Source organism: Ciconia boyciana, chromosome 6 (genome assembly GCF_034638445.1).
Source record: "Ciconia boyciana chromosome 6, ASM3463844v1, whole genome shotgun sequence".
NCBI classification, from domain to species: domain Eukaryota; kingdom Metazoa; phylum Chordata; class Aves; order Ciconiiformes; family Ciconiidae; genus Ciconia; species Ciconia boyciana.
Window position 1 is genome coordinate 45,444,011 of NC_132939.1, and position 19,457 is coordinate 45,463,467.

General features: G+C 56.9%; 2 protein-coding genes across 5 annotated transcripts in view; one reads left to right on the forward strand and one right to left on the reverse strand.

Moving 5' to 3' along the window:
- Positions 1-2,844: 2,844 nt before the first annotated feature.
- NPC2 (NPC intracellular cholesterol transporter 2) lies at positions 2,845-5,020 on the forward strand. The gene is made up of 4 exons (XM_072865674.1): positions 2,845-3,002; positions 3,094-3,201; positions 3,450-3,622; positions 4,239-5,020. Exons 1-4 carry the CDS (start codon positions 2,918-2,920, stop codon positions 4,323-4,325), a joined length of 453 nt encoding a protein of 150 aa, XP_072721775.1. The 5' UTR covers positions 2,845-2,917; the 3' UTR covers positions 4,326-5,020.
- Positions 5,021-5,725: 705 nt separating this feature from the next.
- LTBP2 (latent transforming growth factor beta binding protein 2) overlaps positions 5,726-19,457 on the reverse strand; it is a 75,421-nt gene continuing 61,689 nt past the window's right edge. For 3 of the 4 annotated variants that reach the window (XM_072865068.1, XM_072865067.1, XM_072865072.1), the window contains 15 exons: positions 19,202-19,327; positions 16,591-16,713; positions 16,164-16,289; positions 15,944-16,066; positions 15,583-15,714; positions 14,253-14,378; positions 13,338-13,481; positions 12,872-13,063; positions 12,669-12,749; positions 11,913-12,041; positions 11,551-11,691; positions 11,143-11,310; positions 10,325-10,600; positions 9,946-10,095; positions 5,726-6,606 (listed from right to left, as the gene is read on the reverse strand). In XM_072865068.1, the coding sequence (XP_072721169.1) occupies positions 6,440-6,606; positions 9,946-10,095; positions 10,325-10,600; positions 11,143-11,310; positions 11,551-11,691; positions 11,913-12,041; positions 12,669-12,749; positions 12,872-13,063; positions 13,338-13,481; positions 14,253-14,378; positions 15,583-15,714; positions 15,944-16,066; positions 16,164-16,289; positions 16,591-16,713; positions 19,202-19,327 (2,204 nt within the window). In that variant the 3' untranslated portion in view covers positions 5,726-6,439. The remainder of the gene's footprint in view (positions 6,607-9,945; positions 10,096-10,324; positions 10,601-11,142; positions 11,311-11,550; positions 11,692-11,912; positions 12,042-12,668; positions 12,750-12,871; positions 13,064-13,337; positions 13,482-14,252; positions 14,379-15,582; positions 15,715-15,943; positions 16,067-16,163; positions 16,290-16,590; positions 16,714-19,201; positions 19,328-19,457) is intronic. The other variant, XM_072865071.1, reaches the window with a different exon arrangement.

The window sequence follows — 19,457 nt, forward strand, 5'->3', positions numbered from 1 at the left end:
GGCCTCACTCAGACTTAATTTAATCTAATTAATAATCCATTAGGCTGGGGAGTGGCTCAGGTGCTGGGGCAAATTTTTTGAGTGGCTAGGAGAGGTGGGTGTAATTAAGGAGAACAGCTACTTTGTTGCACCTCTTCCTTATCACTGGCTGTTTTTTCCTTTTGCCAGCTATGTGATATGGTGGTGTTTTCTCTCGCCCAGAGCTACAGTCTAGGTTTTCTTCCTTCCTGGGCTGTGATTTTATTGGTCATCTTTTTCCTGATGGCTTGATGTAATCTGTTTTTAGGTTTGGTTGTGTTTTGTTTCCCCCTTCTTATTCTGGTCTGTGGTATCTGGGTTTGGGGAGTTCCTCTTTAAGCACACTGTACTTTGTGAGTCGTAATTCCCTAGATATTTTGCTCTATTCACCTCTGCACCATGTATGCTTAAATCACCTTGTATCTGTTTTGGTGGAAAACAGCTTGTTTCAGCGATTCAGAAACCGGTGATAATAAAACCTCTGCTGCGGTGTTGAACGTGAGAGCAGCTTGCGATGTATTTCAATGTGAATTCTCATGATCTGTAGTAAAAGGAGCATGTTCTGGCTGAAAGAACAGTGAAATTGATTAGTCTCTGTATGTGGATTTTCATGAGAACCTGATTTTTGTATTCAGTGCTGCGGCAGTGCCTGCAGGTGCATCTGTTCACTGAGCTGCAAGTACAATGCTGTTAGAGGGATTTGGATTAATTGGGTGAAGCTAGCTCATAAAGTGGAACCATAGACTTATTCCTCATGTAATAGAGTTGGTTGGATTACAGAAATGAAGAACTCGAGTACTAGTCTTGCTGGAAAGAATTTATCTCTTGGCTTTCTTAGCCTTTTCTCCGGGTGTTTCTGTACCTTAACATAAGCTCCCTGTGATGTTGGTAATCTAGGAGGAGTTCTGCCTGTCTGTCTGCAAAATAATGAGACCAGCCTAAAGTTGCATTGATTATTTCTGAAGTATTTTGGTTAAATGTTGCGCTCCAAGGTGACCTGGAGGCCCATGTCTTGTATCAGATGTCGAAAGGGGCATTTACCTAAAAGCAAGGTCTGTCAGGCTGATGATGGTTATGCTGTCCTGGGGAATCTAAGCTTTAGTGCTGTTATTGCAAAACTGGCATGATGATAACGTGTGATACTGGCTACAAACCTTGGGCAGAAGAGGCTTCTGCTTCTTTGTTGTGTAAAGGCCTTGGCTGTAGTTTTACAAACTTAGGCTTATTAGGCTTTTTATTAATCCAGTTCTGGGGGGGATAGACATGTGTTAATTCCGATCCTAGATTCAACAATTTTTAGTTCAAAGCCTTTGAAATACACGTAGCCTTGTATGTATGTAGTCACTGCTCTCGCACAAAAGCATCTGCAAAGCAAAGGCATCTGGAGAGCTGTTTCATGGGGAGGCATCCTGATTTAATGCACCGTGGAATTTGCTCCCAAGCATGACAGTGTGTGACGGTAGTTTATGGTGTTGCTCTGACCTGACTGCGCTTCTGTTCCTGGGGGCCAGATAGGCAGCTTTGTTTATCATCTGTAAGACTTGAAGGATGAGGAGAAGGAAAGCCTTTCTAAGGGCATGAGTTCCCATCTGCAAGGAAAAGACTTTATGTGGGTCAGTTACAAAGAGTGCTAGGTGGGCTTAAATGCATGGCTTAGTCTTACCAGGGTCTTTTGGGTTTTTTTTTTTTTTTGATAGGGCTGCTATAAGCATCCTGGTCTGCTTGCTTGAGGCCTCTGCAAACTGAATGCTTATTCAGAATCTTAAAAAAAATAATAATAGCCCCACTCTCCTTCTTGAAGGAAGGGATCCTTTTTTTTCTGCAGAGCTAAAGCGCACTCAGCAGAGAGGTGCACAAGAGCAAGCTCCGCTCATCCTGCAACACCTCTGGGGCTTCTGGTGTGACAGCCTTTGCGGAAGGCCTGAGCAAGGCGTGGGGGCTTTGCCTCCGAGTCACTTGGCAGCGCAGCGGAAGCTGAGCCGGCAGAGACCTTCCTGGGACAGGGGTCTGAAGGGGAGAAGCTGTGTCAGCTCTGCTGCGTTCCTACCAGGTCAGCACTTGTGTGCCTTTGCCTCTGGCGTGTTCCGGACGTGACCCCGTTAACACTTGCCGCCTTGTGAAACTGGCGAGAAGCTGTCAACTTTAGCTTGGGTCAAACGCTTGCTGAAGCGTCTTAAACATCCTCTGGTTTGTCTCGGCATCCACAGCACAAAGCTGGGAGTCTCCAGCGTTTCAGGAGTTTGAGAAGCGGGACTGACTTTCATGTGCTGCGAGAGGCAGCAAGCACGCCAATTACTTAGGAGATGTAACTCCTGGCACTCGGGTCGCAGCTTTCAACACGCAAAACGTCAGGTACAGAGTAAGTAATGGATAAGGCTACAGGCCAGTCCGCTACGCTAGCTTCCTGATTTTTATTTTTTTTTCCCCCTTTCGGCAGAGGCACTGACCGAGCTTCCCAGCCCACCGCGCTGGGATTTAAACACCGTTCCAGCACCGAACGCACCAGCGCAGCCCCGGCGCGGGGACTTCCGTAGCAGCGCATCGGAGAGGCCGTCTGTCTGTCCCGGCGCTGCAGTTCCAGCACAGCCCCCCTGCTCCCCCGCTCTCCTCTCGTGGGCCGGAGAGGTCACGGCGGTGCATCCGCTGCCCCTTCCCAGGCTGCGGCCCTGCCCTCGCCCCTCGACCGCTGCTCCCTCTCGGCCCCGGGGGCGGCCGGGGAGCGCGGCCCAGCCCCGCCGCCCCGGCACCACGGGCCGCCCCGGCGGAGGCCCCGCCCCGGCGGAGGCCCCGGCCCGGCCCCGCGGGCGGGGCGCGCCCCAGCTGACCGGCGGGCGGGGCCGCCGCGCTCATGTGACGCCGCGGAGGAGCCGCCGCCGCCGTTCCCGCTGCCGCCGCCGCCATGGTGCCGTCCCCGCTCGCTCTGCTCCTGGCTCTGGGCGCCGCCGCCGCCGCCCTGGCCGAGCCCCTCCGCTTCGTCGACTGCGGTGAGTGGGTCGGGGCGGCGAGAGGCAGCGGGGGGTGCGGAGGGGCGTCAGCAGGCGGAGGAGGCCCGGTAAGCCCGGCTCTTCCTTGCAGGTTCCAAAGACGGCAGCATCCAAGAGGTGAACGTGAGCCCCTGCCCCACGCAGCCCTGCCAGCTCCACAAGGGGACATCCTACAGCATCAACGTCACCTTCACCAGCAGTAAGCATCGCTTCCCCAGCTGGGGTGCTGGGGGGTGGGCAGGGGTGAGGTGGTCATCTCTGCCCCGCTGCTTGGAGAGGAGTGGGGACGGGTGGCTGGAGAGGCGCCTGGGTGGCAAGAAGTGGCTGGGGAGGAAGAGCGTCGCTTAGGTGTGTTCTCACAGCCTCTAGGGTATGTCGGGGGGGGGCATAAGATAGAAACGTATTCCCTGCCATGGTGCCATGCTCATGCTTCTCCGTGTTCTGCAGAGATTGAGAGTCAGGGCAGCAAAGCGAGGGTGTATGGCGAGATGCTGCACGTGGACATACCCTTTCCCATTCCTGAGCCTGACGGATGCAAGTCCGGGATCCAGTGCCCCATTCAGAAGGGCCTTTCCTACAGCTACCTGAACAAACTCCCTGTGAAGAGCGAGTACCCCAGTGTAAGTAAGCGGGCAGCTGGTCTGCTCCTCAGAGCTACCGCCCTTCCTTGGGCAGTCCCACCACCTGCCTTTGAGGAAGAACACCTTGTCCTGTGGTGGTGGGGAAGAGGTTGGACTCCTTAGACTATCTGGTGGCACTTTTGCTGTGACTATGACTCTGTCTCAAGTTCCCACTTTGGGACAGACCCAGCAGAGGAAGCAGCCTGGCTCCAGCTGCTGAGAAGTGGCTTCAGCTGCCCAAGTATCTGCCTCTTCTGTACTGTGCTCATATGTCGCCTCCCTGCACAGCCTGCTGCATTCGGCCAAATGCTCCCAAACTGAGGGTGCTTGGCTCCAGGGTGCAGTTCAGCTGTGGGGCTGCAGGGTGTTTCCACTCTCTGCTTACTCAGAGAGTGGGGATCCACGTGCACGGTGTGAAGGTCTCCTGTGTCATGCAGCAGAACCCACCATGCGTGTAAGATACTCCAGGAGCCACCGGATGAGTGGCGATGCCCCAGCTCAGTCCTCTTTGCACAGAGCTCCCAGGACCTCCTTGCTCCACACAAGTAACAACTCCCCCTCCATGTCCTTGCCTTGTGGTTTCCTGAACACTTTCCCTCTGCTCTCTCTCTTTCAGATTAAACTGATTGTGAAGTGGGAGCTGGTGGATGACCAGGACCAGATGTTGTTCTGCTGGAAGATACCAGTTCAGATCACTAGCTGAGGAGCCCTGCCATTAGTAGGGCTTGGGGGAGGGGAAAAACAGAAGACAACACAGGCCAAATTCTTTTATATAATAAGCATTTCTTACTGCTTCCTTCAGAGCTCTGCAGCCTCTGAGCAGCCAGTACTGTGTTCCTGCAAAGTCAGGCACGGGCAAAGGGCTTTTACCCCATTTAGAGCCCCCTGGGGTGTTCTCACAGCAGCTCAAGGGGGAGCAGTGTCTGCTGCAGGAGTGACTGAGCATCGCCCTCCAGCTGCTCTGCGTTGTTTGAAATGGAGCTGGCTGTCCTCACAAAGGAATTTCTCTGTGATGAACCTGGCTAGTGTCTGAGCTGCTACCTGGTAACCCTTCAGTGCCTCTTCTAGAACGCCAACTGCATCCACCCTCCTGTGCTTCTCCTGCTCTGTCGCAGCTGGGATGCCCCTGGGATCTGCGTTTGCCATCCATGCAGCGGAAAGAGAGGAGACTTTCCCCGAGCTGCCAGCCAGCTCTGCCCCGGGCCCCTGCTTGAGCCGGCAGGACTGCAGCTGGGAAAACTTCCTTTCTGTGGATGCAAAGCCAAAGGGTGTTCGACGTCTTTGCAGGGATGATTCTTTCTCTAACCAATGGTTTGCACTACTACTAACTTGGAGCTGCTGGGAGCTCCTGAACCTCTTTTTATAACTTTCCTTTTAATAAAGGCTAGACAAAATCTCCTTGTGTGTGTTCTGTGACTGAAGAGCAGCAGGAGGAAAAGCAGAGCAGCTGGGCATCTTCTAGTTGGGGTTGGGCTGGTCTTATTTCTCAGCTGAAGGCATGGATGGAGGTGGTATGCTGGCCTGAGTGTGGGTGCCCTGCAAGCAGCCAGGTGTCTCTGCTGCTGGCTGCCAGGGTGTCCAGCTGGCAATGTCTGGCTGTGCTCCTGCCTTGCTGGTGCTGTGCTGGCCTGAAATTGCGCAAAGGCTCCCTGAGGAGGTGGGGGTGTGTAGAACATAGCCTTGCTTGCTGCAGCATAGGTAAAGGCCTTTCTAGTGAGGGCTCTGGGGCTGGAAAAGCAGCTCCCAGACCTCCTCAAGGGCTCTTGCCAACTGGAGGAACCTACATGCTCTCATGCTTAAACAGCAGCCCCCTCCTGTGTGAACAAGGCAGGGTGTGAGCAGCCACAAACCACTGTGCTTGCTGCCTGCGGGGGTTGGAGTTGGCTCCTGCAGCTGGCACGGGGCTGGGGAGATAAGCAAGTATTTGGCCTGGCAAGCGTCTCTGCTCTGGCTGAGGAGGCTGGGTGCCAGTGTGAGAGGGGTAAGAATTGGCTTATGAGAGTGGGGTGGCCTTGCCAGGCTGGACCCACAGGGAGGACATGGCTCTGGAACCCCTTGGCAGAGGCAAGACAAGCAGAGTTCTGACCAGCCCCAGTGTCTTGAGCCACAGGGGCCCAAAATAAATGTTTTATTTAACAACATGAGAGAAGTTTCCAGCAGACTCGGTTAAAAAAAAAAAAGTCACCAACAACTTTACAGAAAGGAAGCTGGACCTGCCCCCCCCACCTAGTCAGCGCAGGGCACGAAGGCAAAGTGCGGGGCTAAGGGATGTGCCCGGGCTGGCTGCAGGGAGAGCTGGCCCTGGGGCGCCTCCAGCCTCTCCACCATGCCCCAAGGTTAGGCAGCAGCTTTAGAAAGCTGGGGTTGAACCCCCCTCAAAGCTCTGGCCTTGGGGCTGGATGCTTCACGAGGAGCTGGGCCAGCACCTGCGGCGTGAGTGAGGCTTGTCACTAGGTCAGTGCAGCAGTGGTGGGGAGATGAACCCCTTTCTCGGCAGGGCGAGGGGGGGAGGCTGGGGCTGCGTGGCAGGGGAAGGTGTCCTGTCATCCTCCACGGCATGAGGTGACGCGATGGGTGCCGGGGGCCAGGGTGGCTCTGCTGCGGCAGGAGCAGGGGCTGGCAGGGTGGAGGGGGGTGCAGAGGCTGGGAGCTCAGCCCTGACCTGTATAGAGGTGGCGGAGAAGTTGTGCGCTTCGGAGGGGAAGGAGCAAAGAGCCTCGAAGAACCCGCAGCCCTGGGGGGCCTTTCTCCGTGCTCCAGGTCCCAGGTGCCAGTCACGCACCAGAGGGGAGCACCCTCACCCCCGCTCCCCTAGAGCTACGCTGCCGCTGGGCTCTGGGCTGTCTGGGGCACGCAGTGGTGGGGCCGGGCCAGGGCCACGTAGCCCGGCAAGCAGCGGCAGAGGTAGGAGCCCTCCGTGTTCTCGCAGGTGCCGCCCTGGCACAGGGGCTCAGGGCCGCCCACCTCCTCGCACTCGTTGATGTCTGCAAGGAGGAGAAGGATGGGGGTGATCTGGTGGCCCAGTGATCAGTCCCAGCCTGCAGCAAACATCTCCTTCTGCTCCTGCCACCCCCCCCAGCCCTCCCCCACAGGTGCCCTATGCCCCCCAGCACCTCCAGGATGCCCACCATGACCCCCACCAGCCTCCTACACCCCTCAGCACATCTGCAGAGCTCCCTCAGTCCCCAAGGGTGACATCCCCAGCATCTGGCATCCCCCAGGACAGGATGGAGGCCCCCCCCCTCCCAGCAATGCACACCAGATAAGGGCCCCCCATGCTCTGCAGCTGGTGACACCCCTGGGTTAGCAGCTTCCTGCTAGTAAGTTGTGCTAGCACAAGAGGTGGGAGAAAGGCCTCCTCCAGCCTTGGAAAATGCCTTTTTCTGATCCGACAAGGCTGAGGAAGCAGATGATGGTGGCCCTGAGAGGCCGATTATCACCTCCAGGACCAGAACACAGAGGGACCTCGTGCTCTGCAAACAAGGGCTTGTTTTATTAACCTGCAAATTGTGCCAAAGGGCTCACTCGGCTGGCTCACTGCTGGGCTAGAGTGTGCACACGAGCACTACTTCAGCTGCCCCACGGTGATGGGTTCTGCTAAATGCACTTCCCTGGACACCCTGCCTGAGCTACCCCATTCCTGTGCACCCCAGAGCCCTTGTTTGCACCCACAGGACCTCCAGAGCCCAAATCCTCACCTGCCAAGGCAGGTCTGAGCCCTCTGACCACAAACTCCAGCCTCACCCCCTGCAGACGGGCAGGGAGCGGGAGTGGGGAGCAGCTGATGGGTTCAGATGGCCACTCAAGAGAGAGCGAAGGCCCTGGCAATGACTGATGGACCCCGGGAGGACTGAAGAGCTCTGCCACCCCAGGGACCTCGGGTTATCCCTAGCACAGGTGGAGAGGGCCATCTGGCAAAGAAAGGGAAGTGCAACCCCAGGGAGGGAGGCTGGAAGCAAAACCTGCAGGTACGGTGGGAGGAAGCAGAGCAGTCATGGGAAGAAGAAGGAGGAGAGGGGAAACATGAGATGAGAGAGCTTGAGGAACAAGGCAGCCTTCGTACACAGCCAAAGCAATGGCTGAACGGGCACTGAGGACTTGGGCTAAACCTCAGGACCAGAACAGCACCATGGATGGGATGGGCTTGCTCAGAAGCCCAAGGAGGGGATGTTAGGCAGCACAAGGGAGATGTGCTCTGCAGCCTGGGAAGCGGGGGGGAGGCAACCTTGCTGGGGGCTCCAGGAAAAGGTAAAAGGGGGAAGAGCAGGCAGGCTGGGCTGGCTGTGGACCACCAAATCGAGAGGAGAAGTAAAACAAGGCTACTTAGCCCAGAGGCACCAGAGAACCAGAAGCAGTAGAGTCACACTAGCAGTGCACGCCAACCTCTGGAGCCTGCACGCTCAGGCAGGGGTGGGGGGCAGGCAGCCCGTTCTGGGGGCAGGCAGCCCGTTCTTGGGCAAGGGCAAGCTATCTCCATAGGGAGGCGAGAGGGGAAGCACTGCAGCAGGAGTACTCTAAAGGCCTGAAGTCAACAAGGTAAAAACATGGGGATGACTAAGCACCACGTAGGAGAACTGAAAGGAAAAAAAAATGAGACAGGTTCCAGTGTAAAATGAGTGCTAGTTAGTCCAGGACACGAAAGGCAACAAGCAAAGGCTCCGCAAATATGTTAGCAGGAAACAATGGGGAATGTCGTCTGGCCCTTATCAGCAGAGGAAACAAAAGCCAGCCGAGCTGGCTGGAGCAGCTAATGCAGGCTTTGTTCCAGCCATCATAAAAATGCTCGCAGTCACCAGACAGGGTGCAGACCATGTTTGAAGTGTTTAAACGAGAGTGCAGGAGCATAAGGAGGGAAAGGCCATACTGTGATGGAGAGGTTCGACAATCGGATAGATAAAGCAGTTACATCCATATTGCTAAAGGTTTGCTGCAACTCATATTCACATGCTTAATGCTCCTGCAGTCCCTGAAAAGTTGGCAGTTCTTTCTGAGACGGAGGATAAAGGAGGTCTCAGAGACGCGAGGAAGGGTAAATCTGGTAACTATCTTCAAAAACAGAGAAGGGAGAATCCAGAACTACAGACTGCTCACCCCTATTCCCTTAAGCAGACCAGGTTTGTGAGTGATTAGGTCATAACCCTCCAAAGGATAGCAGGGTCATTAAATAGCTGGTGCAGAGCTGTTAAGGCCTGATTACGTTAAGCCAATCTGGTTCCCTTCACTGACCTGATAACTGGTATGTCAGATAAGGGAGAAGCGGTGGATATGATGTGCCTTGGCCACGGTGAGGATTTCAACACACTCTCACATGACACACTCAAGCAGACTGAGAAAATATGGTCTAGATGAAACTGCGGCAATTGCACAACAGGCTGCAAAGCTGCACTCCAAAGATAATTAGCAATACCTGGCTGTTACAATAAAAGCCATTTAAAGCATAGCCTGCAGGGGTCTGTCCTGACCTCTACTCCATTCAATGTTGTCATTAGGGTGGACGAAGGAAGAATCCCCATGATTATGAAATGTATGTGTGTGATGCCAGCACTCTGGGGGGACCCTGGGGTTCAGACTCATCCTGATCAAGCAGAGAAGCGGTTCAAAATCAACCAGACAAAATTCACTGAAGGCAAGTGCAAAGCACTTCGGCCAAGGAAAGGGAAACAGAGCGCACAAATACAGAAGAGGGTGTAACAGCTCAGGCAGCCATTCTGCCCAGCAGCATTTGGGGAGGCAGAGACCACGGGTTGTGTATGAAGAAGCCGCATGATTGTGTCGTGCAATAAGGATGCTGGGAGCTAGAGTAAGTGCCATGCCTAAAGAAAAAGAGGTTCTTCATCTGCTCTGTCTAGTGCCTGGGGCCTCAGCTGGCTTGGGGAGCTGCACTGTGAAAAGGACGGAGACATGGCACAGGCACGTAGAGGAGATGCAGAGAGAGGCTTTAGAGACCGTGACTCATAGGGCCGGGGGAAAGTGAGGAATTTCACCAGGGCAGTGGTGAATGTAGAGGAAAGTAAGCAGGGACAGAGCAACAGTGGCTGGTGATGTACCAGAGCATTATCTGGTACACAGGGAGCCATCACCTGCTCCCCGCGATGCCCTGAGGTGCCCTGATTTAGCTGCCAGCAGAAAGCGGGCGGCTGAACCTCCAGGACGGTCCTGCCAGCTCTGTGGGACGGGAGCACCAGGGCGAGCGGGGACCCCTCCAGCAGCTGTCCCGGCCGGCACCGCCAGAGAGCGGCAGCCGCCATGGGATGCGGGGGCCAGGCTGCCCGCACAGCCCCGCTGCAGCCCCGCAGCCCCGGGCGGGGCCGGCCACCACTCACCCACGCAGGCCATGCGGGTCATGTCCAGCTGGAAGCCGTCAAAGCAGTCGCAGGTGTAGCCCTCCCGGACGCGCACGCAGCGCCCGTTCTCGCAGCCGTTGAGGATCCCGCACTCCTCAGCCTGCAGCCCCTCGAAGCCCTCGTAGAGGCCTGGAAGGCGGCAAGATGGTGTCAGAGCAGGGTGACCCTCTCCCCAGCTGCGGAGGGGACATCGGGCGCGTGGCAAGGCGGTGCTGGTGGGGCCAGGACTGACTCCGAGCAGCCAGGAGCAGAGCTTGCTGCAAGCCTGGAGCATCCTGGCCGGGGTGGGAGCTGCCAGGCAGTCCCCATGGACACAGGCTGGGTGGGAAGGCACCTCTCTGTGTATCCCAGTACTCACCAGTTTGGCTGGGCAGGTAGCGGGGCGGGGACCACCCTGGGCCATGGTGGAGAGGGCTGCCACGAAACTCGCCGTTGGGTTCCCTCCGAGGGAAACCAGCATCGGGGTTTCTGTACTCAGACTCCAGGTAGTTGTAGTAGGGGCCCATATCTGGGCTGGGAAGGCCATAGTGGGGGTCTTCCAAGCCCGGTCCGTACTCATACCTAGGTCTTTCTCGGAGCTCAGACCCTCTGTCACTGTCTTCACTGGCCCCATTACACAGAAAAGCAAAATCAGCTGGAATTGGTGAGAGAAAAGGAAGGGTCAGTGCAGCCTGGCTCAAGAGAGGTAGGTCTGCTACGGCCAGAGAGGGTGCGTCCACACGGGGCCAGCTGAGCCAGGCCTGCGTTCAATGGCCTCCAAAGCTGCAGCTCTGTAGTTTGCTGATGGCACCCTGTCTTTGAGAAGACCAGCTCCTGCCTGGGGCCAGCAAGTCCTTGAGAAGTGAGAACCTCAATTCCCAGTGTGCTCCCAGCCTGAGCTGCCACTGCTTCACCTCTCCTAAGCTAAGCCGGAGCAGCAGGATGCACAGACCAACGCTCCCCTCAGCCACCTCAGACGCATTGCAAACCACTTTCAGGTACATCCCACCCACTGGTGCAGCTCAGCCCTGGAGAAGTGGGGGGTTCACCCACTCCTTGGGATGGCTTTGGCAACGCAGACAACAAGAGGAGCCCTTATTGCAGCCATACGTGGCCAACCCTGCCCAGCACGACTGGCAGCAGCCCAGCCCATCCCCGCCTCTGCCGGGGGATGCTTGCCCACGCTGCCCCGCTCACCAGAGGACCTGTGCGGACAGAGCGCGCAGTTCTGGCCCCAGGCTTCGCCGAGCCGGCAGCAGCACTCGGTGTACGTGGTCTGCTCGCCATGCAGCAGGTCTTGGCAGATGTAGTCGGCAACGGTCTGCCAGCAGACGTCCAGGTGGATTTCGTACTCCTCCAAGGCATCTGTGAGTGCCATGAGCAAAGGATGCCATAAAAATCATCCAGCAGAGTGCCACCCCCTTGTCCTGAGAGGGATGACTGTGTGCCCCAGCTCCTCCCCCCCTGCCCTGGCTGTACACTGTGCTGGCATTGGCACCCCTCAGCCCAGCACTGAGCCCCCACCCACTGCTCCCTCCCGGGAGACCCAGCTGTGGGGCGGGATGTGCAGGGCGAAGGTGTTCTGCGGTGTGGGGTCAGGCTCACCTGCCCTGATGGAGAGGTTCACACACCGGTTGCCGGTGGCATCCAGCACAAGAGGGAGGCTGCAGAAGCAGTGGTAGGAGCCGTCTGTGTTCAGACACTCGCCGTTGATGCAGTACACTTCATTCTGACACTCGTCCTGGTCTGCCCGCACACAAGGACAGAGCAATGTTTCAGGCTGGCAGACATGGGCAATGTGACCCTTTCCCTGCCACCTCCTCTTTCATTCCCTGGGAGGGTCCCAGGAAGCCTGTCACCCAGAGCTGGCCCTGTAGCATGGGCAGCAGGGACAACTCTGGGTGCAGCAGCACAGCTGTCCCTGTGTGCGCAGTGGGGGCCCCCACTGCTCTTTGAGGCCATCTTACCAACACACTCAAGCCTGCTGGAGTCATAGAAGTAGCCTGTACGGCAGAAACACTTGTAGCCTGGCACCGTGTTCAAACACTGTCCGTTGCGGCAGAACTCAGAGCCAAATATCTCACACTCGTCCATGTCTGAGAGAGGGATGGAGGGAGGGAGAGAGTGTCTCAGGGAGCAGAGCCATGGAAGCAGGGTGGGCTGGGTGCTGTGCTCACAGAAAGCCTGCATGGCACCTTGGCCTGGATCACCGGCAGGTCCCCGAGTGAGCCCCCCGCCTTTCCCACTGGCCACATGCCTGGGAGCAGAGGGGGAAGTACCCACAGGCAGAGCAGGAGGAGGGATGACGGGGAACAGGATACTTTCACAAATAGGAAATTCATGTGTGTTTCTGGAAGGTCGAGAACACAACCCCCGGAGGTGAAGTGCCAAAGACTGAGCCAGGCAGCCACTGGGAGATCTATCAGTAACTGTAAGGGTTGCGTCTTACTGGACCCCATCCCTGGTTTGAAATGGGCATGGGAGGTTTGCACCGAGAAAAGAGTCACTGCCAGCAGTGAGGCAGGACTGGAGGAAGGGGCACTTCCAGCTTGGTGATACTGGCAATCTGGGATTTCTCTGGATGGAGGAAAGCAGCAGCAGGATTTTAGCATCCCCCACCGCAGCCCTGGGGAGATATTTCTGTGGATGCATCTCCATGCAGGGCTTTGCACAGCACCCTCTCTCTTCCCCCTGGAAGAAATGAGAGAAAATGGTGCTAGTACCTGTGAAAGAGACTTTTCCTGAGAGCAGATCTTCCTGGGGAACATAGCCCTTCCCGAGAGGGCAGATCTCTTGGTACTCCACTGGTCGGGAGGCAGATGCCAAGGGGAGATGGGAAGAAAACAAACAGCTTGTTAGTGCAACCGAGGAGGAGCTGGCGGGCAGAGCACTGGCCTTGCCTGGTGTGGTGGGGCCACAGTCCTACCTGTGCCCGGGATGGGGCAGGGGTAAGTCTCACAGTTGTCACCCCAGGCTGCCCCCACAGTACAGCAGCACTCCTCCTTGGTGATGTTTTTGGCCAGGACGCTGTCACACAGGCGAACGTCGCTGATGTGGTAGTAGCACTGCTTGCGCTCTGCGCTGTCAGAGAGGTGGGCTGTGTGTGTCTCAGGGCCCTCTAGAAGACAGCAGAGCAGAGATGGGATGGGGTCCTTGGCACCACAACGCAGCATCCCACACCTAGGAGGTCCCAGAGCACACCCATCACCGGCAGCGTGGCCTTCCCAGGTCCCCACTTTCAGGCTCCTCAGGTCTCCCCAGATGAAAGCTTGCCCACGCCTGCGTGGGCTTGTACAGCCCTGGCAGCCCCTCAGCTTTATCTCACCCCAGCCGGGGCTACCACGCTCCCCCTCTAGCTGCCACCCATGCTTCTGTCCTAGCTGCCTACTCACCCATGGCTGCTCGGGGCCGGCACTGCCCTGCCTCTGTGTCATACTCCTCGTGGTCGCTGGGGCAGAGGCAGAGGAAGGATCCCTCCACATTCTCGCAGAGTGCAGTCCCACACACGGCAACCATCAGCTCGCACTCGTTCACATCTGCAAAGCAAGGGGCAGTGGTGGCAGCTGGAGCCCTGCCTCTGCATGGGCAGCCTGTGCATAGTCTGCAGCACGGGCTCACCGCTCAGCAGGGAGATGGAAGCTGCTAGGGACGAGCTGAGAGCTCTGTTCACATTGTGGCTCAACACAAGCCTGGCAAGAGCTTCCTGCCCTGCTCTCAGTGGATTCAAGGAGCCTGAACTCCAGCTTGCAGTGAGTCACTGGATCATCCAGGTTTGAAGGGACCGCTGGAGGTCTCTAGTCCAACCTTCTGCTCAAAGCAGGGTCAGTTATGGGATCCCACCAGGCTGCTCAGGGCTTTTTCTTGTTGGGTCTTTAAAACCTCCAAGGATGGCGACTGCACAGCCATCTTGGACATCTGTTCCACTGCCTGCCTCTTCACGGTGAAAACTTTTTTCCTTATATTACACCCTGCCTGTTCTCTCCAGGCACCCATTAAAGTACCTCTCTAAGCACCTTCAGTGCCTCCAGCCCTGAAGCATCCCCTTTCCACCTGCAGAGAAGGGCTCCATGTTCACTGGGAGCCACTCGCTTTTTCATAGAGCCCTACTCCTTTACAGTCCCAAGGATCTGCTGTGCTAAGGGGAGGGGTTTTGCCTCCATGAGCTGCCCTCTCCATGTCTGGGATTCTCCATGCGCAGATGTGATCCCCAACCATGCCCCAGGAGCCGTCACACAGCGGGGACACCAGCCTGGCATCTGCCGATGGCTCTCCCTCACTGACTGGCAAGGCGATTGTGGGAGACTCACCAACGCAGTAGTGCCCAGAGGGCGAGCTCTCATAGCCACGGTCGCAGAGGCAGCGGAAGGAGCCGTCTGAGTTCTCGCAGAAGCCATGGCTCCCACACAGCGTCTCGTTGGCACACTCATCTATGTCTGCGGCAGAGTGGAGAGCAGGAATTGCCCCAAATCCCCCCCTCTCCCAATGGACCCCCCCTGCCCAGGCCCTTCTGCTCTGACCCCAAGACCTGGGGATGGGGCAGGCATTCCCTTGATGTGAGGGACTGGGTCTGGCTGCCCCACTCACTCCCCTGCTATGAGTGTGCGTGTTAAGAGAAGCTTCCTGCAACATCCAGAGCTGCAGAGAGGCCACGTGGATATAGTGACAGGAGCAGGGTGGGAATGGGAAATGGATGGGAAACGTGGGAGGTGGCTGGCAGGGGTGACTGAGGGTAGTGCAGGTCCCTGCAGAGGCATAAAGGGACACAGAGCCTCCAGGCTCACACTGGCAGGAGGCACAAGGGTGCAACCGAACTGTGTGGGGCAAGTGCAGACAGATCTAGGATGATACCCTCCTGCCCCATTCTTCTTGACCTGGTCCTTCTCCAACTGCTGTAGTGCCAGGGATTAATCTCTGTCTTGCCCCAGCCCGGTGGGGTTGGACAGCCACAGCTGGGTCCTCTGCGTACCAAGGGCAGGTCTGCAGCCCTGCTGGCTGCATTGCGCTCCCCTCCGACCACTGCACGGGGCAGATTTCCCTGGAGCAGGCAGAGCAGCTGCGTGCCCACAGCCCACTGCTCCCAAGGCCAGGAGCAGCTCCATGTGCTAAGGCTGAGTCCTGGTGCAGCCCTGAGCCCAGTGGCTGGCAGCTGCTCTTCCTTGCTGCAGCCTTCCCTGAGCTGGGGGGAGCCTCAAAAACTGCAGAAACCCCTTTGCTCTTTCCTCTTTGCTGGGGCTTGAACTCCAAACCCAGACTCCCCTGCCTAGCACACAGTGGTACCAGCAGCCTTTCCCCTCACCCAGCCCTGCCAGGCAGGTGACTGGCACAGGCAGCAGCCCCAGCAAGCACAGGGAGCTGTGGTCCAGCCCCAAGCCTGGAATGGCTATAACCTGCCCAGGACTCTCCCCGAGCGGAAAGCAGCACAATGCGGTGTCTGTTCCAGATGCCAGGAAGAGAGAAGTCTAGACACAAGCAGGCAGCTCAGCCAAGAAAACAAACTCTCAGCATTATCTGCCTCTCCACCAGCCACATGCTTCCTCCCCCTCCTCCTCCTTCTCCCCTGTGCCCCTGGCATAGATGTCCCACAGCCACCCTGTCCCTGCCAGGAGGAGGGACAGGGACACCCGGGGCTGTACTCACCAATGCAGTCACCCAAGGGGGTCCAGTGGAAGCCGGGCTGGCAGCCCATGATACAACGGTAGGAGCCCAGGCTGTTCTGGCACCGCCAAGTGCCGCAGATGGCATCCCCGTACTCTTTACACTCATCCACATCTGCAGGGAGGAGGGCAAGGGGATGAGGATGGACAGATGGCGACCCTGCTTGCTCACTGCAGCACCTGAGTCAAGTTCAGTTGGCCAGAGGCCCTGAGCCATTGCTAGTCCTCCTTACAAGTCACCAGCAACTTCGGGTGCTGGGAGCAGAACTGCCCTTCCCCCTGCACTGGCTGCATCCATCCTCCCAGATCCCAGGGGGCTGATCTCCCCAGTGATGAGCTCTCACCCACGCAGTCATCAGTCTCCTGGGAGTGTCTGAACCCATTTTCACACAGACACCTGTAGGAGCCTTCTGTGTTCAGGCACTGGCCTTGTGAGCACCGGGACTTGTCTGCGCATTCATCCACATCTGCAAAATCAGGCCAAAATCGTCAACCTGGATCTCACAGCAGGGGAGGAAGCAGAGGGTAGGACCCAAGGTATGTCCCTGCCATCCTCCAGCTCACCTTGGCAGCTGACTCCACCAGCCGTGTTCGAGAAGCCAGGAGCACAAATGCAGAAGTAGGATCCGTGACTGTTGAGACACTCGCCATTGGGGCTGCAGATCTTGCTGTTCAGACACTCGTTCACATCTGCAGAGGGAGCAGAGTCAGGGCCACACACCCAGCTCTGGGGGACATCCTTCACCTAAGCCTCTCCCCAGTCTCTTACAGACAGCCCTCGCAGGGCTCCTGGCCCCTGGTTTTCTTGCCATGGAGACAGAGATCTCCCCTGTCCATGGTGATCCTGCATTTGGCTACAACCTTATGGATGTGCCACACATGGTGGCATCACCTGCCTTGGCACTGGCATCCTCCCTGCCGAGAAAGAAGGGGGATCTATAGGGAGGCTGTATGTCCTGGACCCAGAAGGCTGCAAGGATGGGGTTCATACCTTCGCACATGGTGCCATTGATGAGCTTGAAGCCAGCCTGGCAGTGGCACTCGTAGGAGCCCGGGGTGTTCCTGCACTCTCCCCCCAGGCACCGAACAGCAGGGTCCTCACACTCATCCACATCTGCCAAGCAGAAGGGCACAGCACAGAGTGAGGCCCCACCTCTTGCCACCAGTGGAGAAGTTCCCCACCCAGAGAAGCCATCACCCAGCTATTGGCCTGCAAGGTGGGTTTGAGCTGCCCTCCCAGACCGTCTCATCACAGTGAGATGAGGGCAGAGACTCCCTGTTACGGGGGTGTGAGGAGTCAGCCCAGACCCTTCACTCCCTTCCATCATAGGGACCAGGATAAACTGGATCCCAGCACCAAGTCAGTGGTGCCCAGTGACATGACCAGAGGCAATGGGCACAAACTGAAGCACAGGAGGTCCCATCTGAACATCAGGAAACACTTTTACTGTGAGGGTTACTGAGCACTGGCACAGATTGCCCAGAGATGTTGTGGAGTCTCCCTCCTTGGAGATATTCAAAAGCCATCTGGACATGGTCCTAGCCAACCAGCTCTAGGTGGCCCTGCTTGAGCAGGGGGGTTGGACAAGATGATCTCCAAAGGTCCCTTTCAACCTCAGCCATTCTGTGATTCTGCGAGCACAGGGATACTGCTAACCCCAGCGTCCACCTCCAGCAGAGCTCTGCACTGGGTACCACAACCACCAAGAGGCCAGCGCAGAGCCACAGTTGCTGACAAACCCTCTCTTCAGCCAACTGCACAAGAGCAAACATCAGGAAAGTAACCCAGCACCAGCCATTCCTTCTGCGGCTCTGCTTTCCTGCCTGCCAGGCTTGCCTACAGTATCCTTCTCCTGGAAAAGCTGGCTGGGGGCCTACATCAGCTCTTACCAGCTGCAGAGGTCCCCACAAACCCTCTCCCACCCAACTCCTCCAGGCCTTGGCCAGAGCCTGCTGGCACTCTGAGTGTTTTGCTCACAGCAGAGGAGAGAGGGGTGCATTCCTTCTAACAGAGGGCTGCAACATGCCAGCAGACTGCCGTTGCCTGCAGGCCCATGAGGTAGAGGGAAGCACTGGAGGACGCTGCTAACCAGAAGGATGGTCTGGTGTGCAGGCAGCAGAAGACACGCTAGTGGAGAAGGTCCTGCTGTACTGTTCCCCTCTGCCAGGAGCTAAAGCGCTGAGACTGGCAGCTCCTGAGGGCAGGGCAGGGACCTTCTCTTCCCCTTCGCAGAGCACTGAGCATGCCACAGACGTGAATGAGCATCGATCCCTAGTGCCTCAGGGCCGGATTCCCAGCTGTTCAGTCTCAAAGGGTTGCAAGTAGCAATATTCTTGAATCCTTCTGGAGACGAACTGTAACCTAGTTTATTTATCACAAAACTATCACGAAACCCTTATCATTTTTCAGATATGAAACCTAGATCCACAGACAAGGCCACCAGACAAGGCAGGGAAGAACGTGCCATCCTGCCATCGGGTCAGTGTGACCCAAACAGTATCGAACCCTGATAAGGTGCCCTCGTGACATGGCTGGGGCAAGGTGGCTGAGAAGGGGCTCACATGGAGTCTTCGGAAAGGGGGAGGGCAGACGGAAGGGATTAAACCATGGTTCTTCCATTGCACCCAAAAATCAGGTGGAAAATAAACTAATTTCACACTGGCTTCCTCAGACACCAAAACAGAGGAGAAGAGAGGGAGGAAAGCCTCCCTCTCCTCCCCGTTGGAGGCCCCTATGCAGGGGGGTCTTCTGAGAGTCACATCAAAGGCAAGATCTTCTGTTTGCCAGCTATGTGCAGGCTGCAGAACTCTGCAGTGCTCCAGAGAGAAATTTGCAGCACATGGCCAATCTTTAAACAAATACCTTTGCCAGCTCTGCCCCCTCCCTTCCCTTGCCCCAAACAGGGAATTTGCATCAAGCCATCTCAAGCCCAGGACGTCCCCTGGGGACAGCCACCAGGGAGGGAGTTTCCCTGCCTGCACTGGGGCAGTCAGGCTGTGAGGCTGGGACAGGGCGCGCTCGTGTCTGAGCAAAGCAACCAACACAGATCCATGCCGGTGTTAACTCTGTGCCACGCACACCTGGCACAGCAGAGCCCTTGAACTACTCTTTCCTTTTTAAACGTGTCCAAGTTACATTAGGGGCTGGGGAAAAAAGACGAACCCTGGGTGCCCACAGTCTCTCCACTGGCTGTGGACCCAAGGTTTCTCCCTCTGTTGAGGACCTACATTCGGGGCACACGCTTCCAGGCACACAGTTCTGAACGGAACCACACACAGCTCCTCTCTGCCCATGTTTCCAGGCCTCTTGTACTCCTCTGGCCTTTGTCAGCATCTCCCAGGGCACCATGAGTCCAGAAGTCCATCAATGAGTCCTTGTCCCCCATCCCTGTCCTGGGTGAGGAAGATCACCTTCCTGCTGCTCTAGGTGACATCTGCTTGCAGCCCCCCACCCCCGCTATCTGCTGATCGGAGAGCTAAAGAGCTGGAGAACGATCCTGAGGCTAAAGAAGTCCCCGGGCCCCACCAATAACCCAGCTATGGCAACGTCTCTTCCCTCATTCCTTCCAGCACCCGCTCCTCTGTCCCTGGGAACGGGATACCTTCACACATGCTGCTATCTCTGGACACAGCGTAGCCGGCGTCACAAGCCATGCAGGAGTAGGAGCCCTCAGTGTTGAGGCAGAGTCCGGAGGGACAGGCAGCCTGGGCAGTGCACTCGTCGATGTCTGCATAAGCACACAAGGGAGACCGGGATGAGTGGGAAGGATGCAGAGGAACCACGACCATGAGCAGATGTCCTGAGGGAACCAGCCAACACGGTGGCCAGGACTTGGGCAGAGCCAAGTGCTCAGGAAG

What these genes read in the sequence shown, in the direction of transcription:
- NPC2 (XM_072865674.1), top strand. Translation starts at nt 2,918, where the DNA reads ATGGTGCCGTCCCCGCTCGCTCTGCTCCTGGCTCTGGGCGCCGCCGCC. An exon ending in CCTCCGCTTCGTCGACTGCG is followed by an intron (nt 3,003 to 3,093) that starts GTGAGTGGGTCG and finishes TCTTCCTTGCAG; the next exon opens with GTTCCAAAGACGGCAGCATC. An exon ending in TGAAGAGCGAGTACCCCAGT is followed by an intron (nt 3,623 to 4,238) that starts GTAAGTAAGCGG and finishes TCTCTCTTTCAG; the next exon opens with ATTAAACTGATTGTGAAGTG.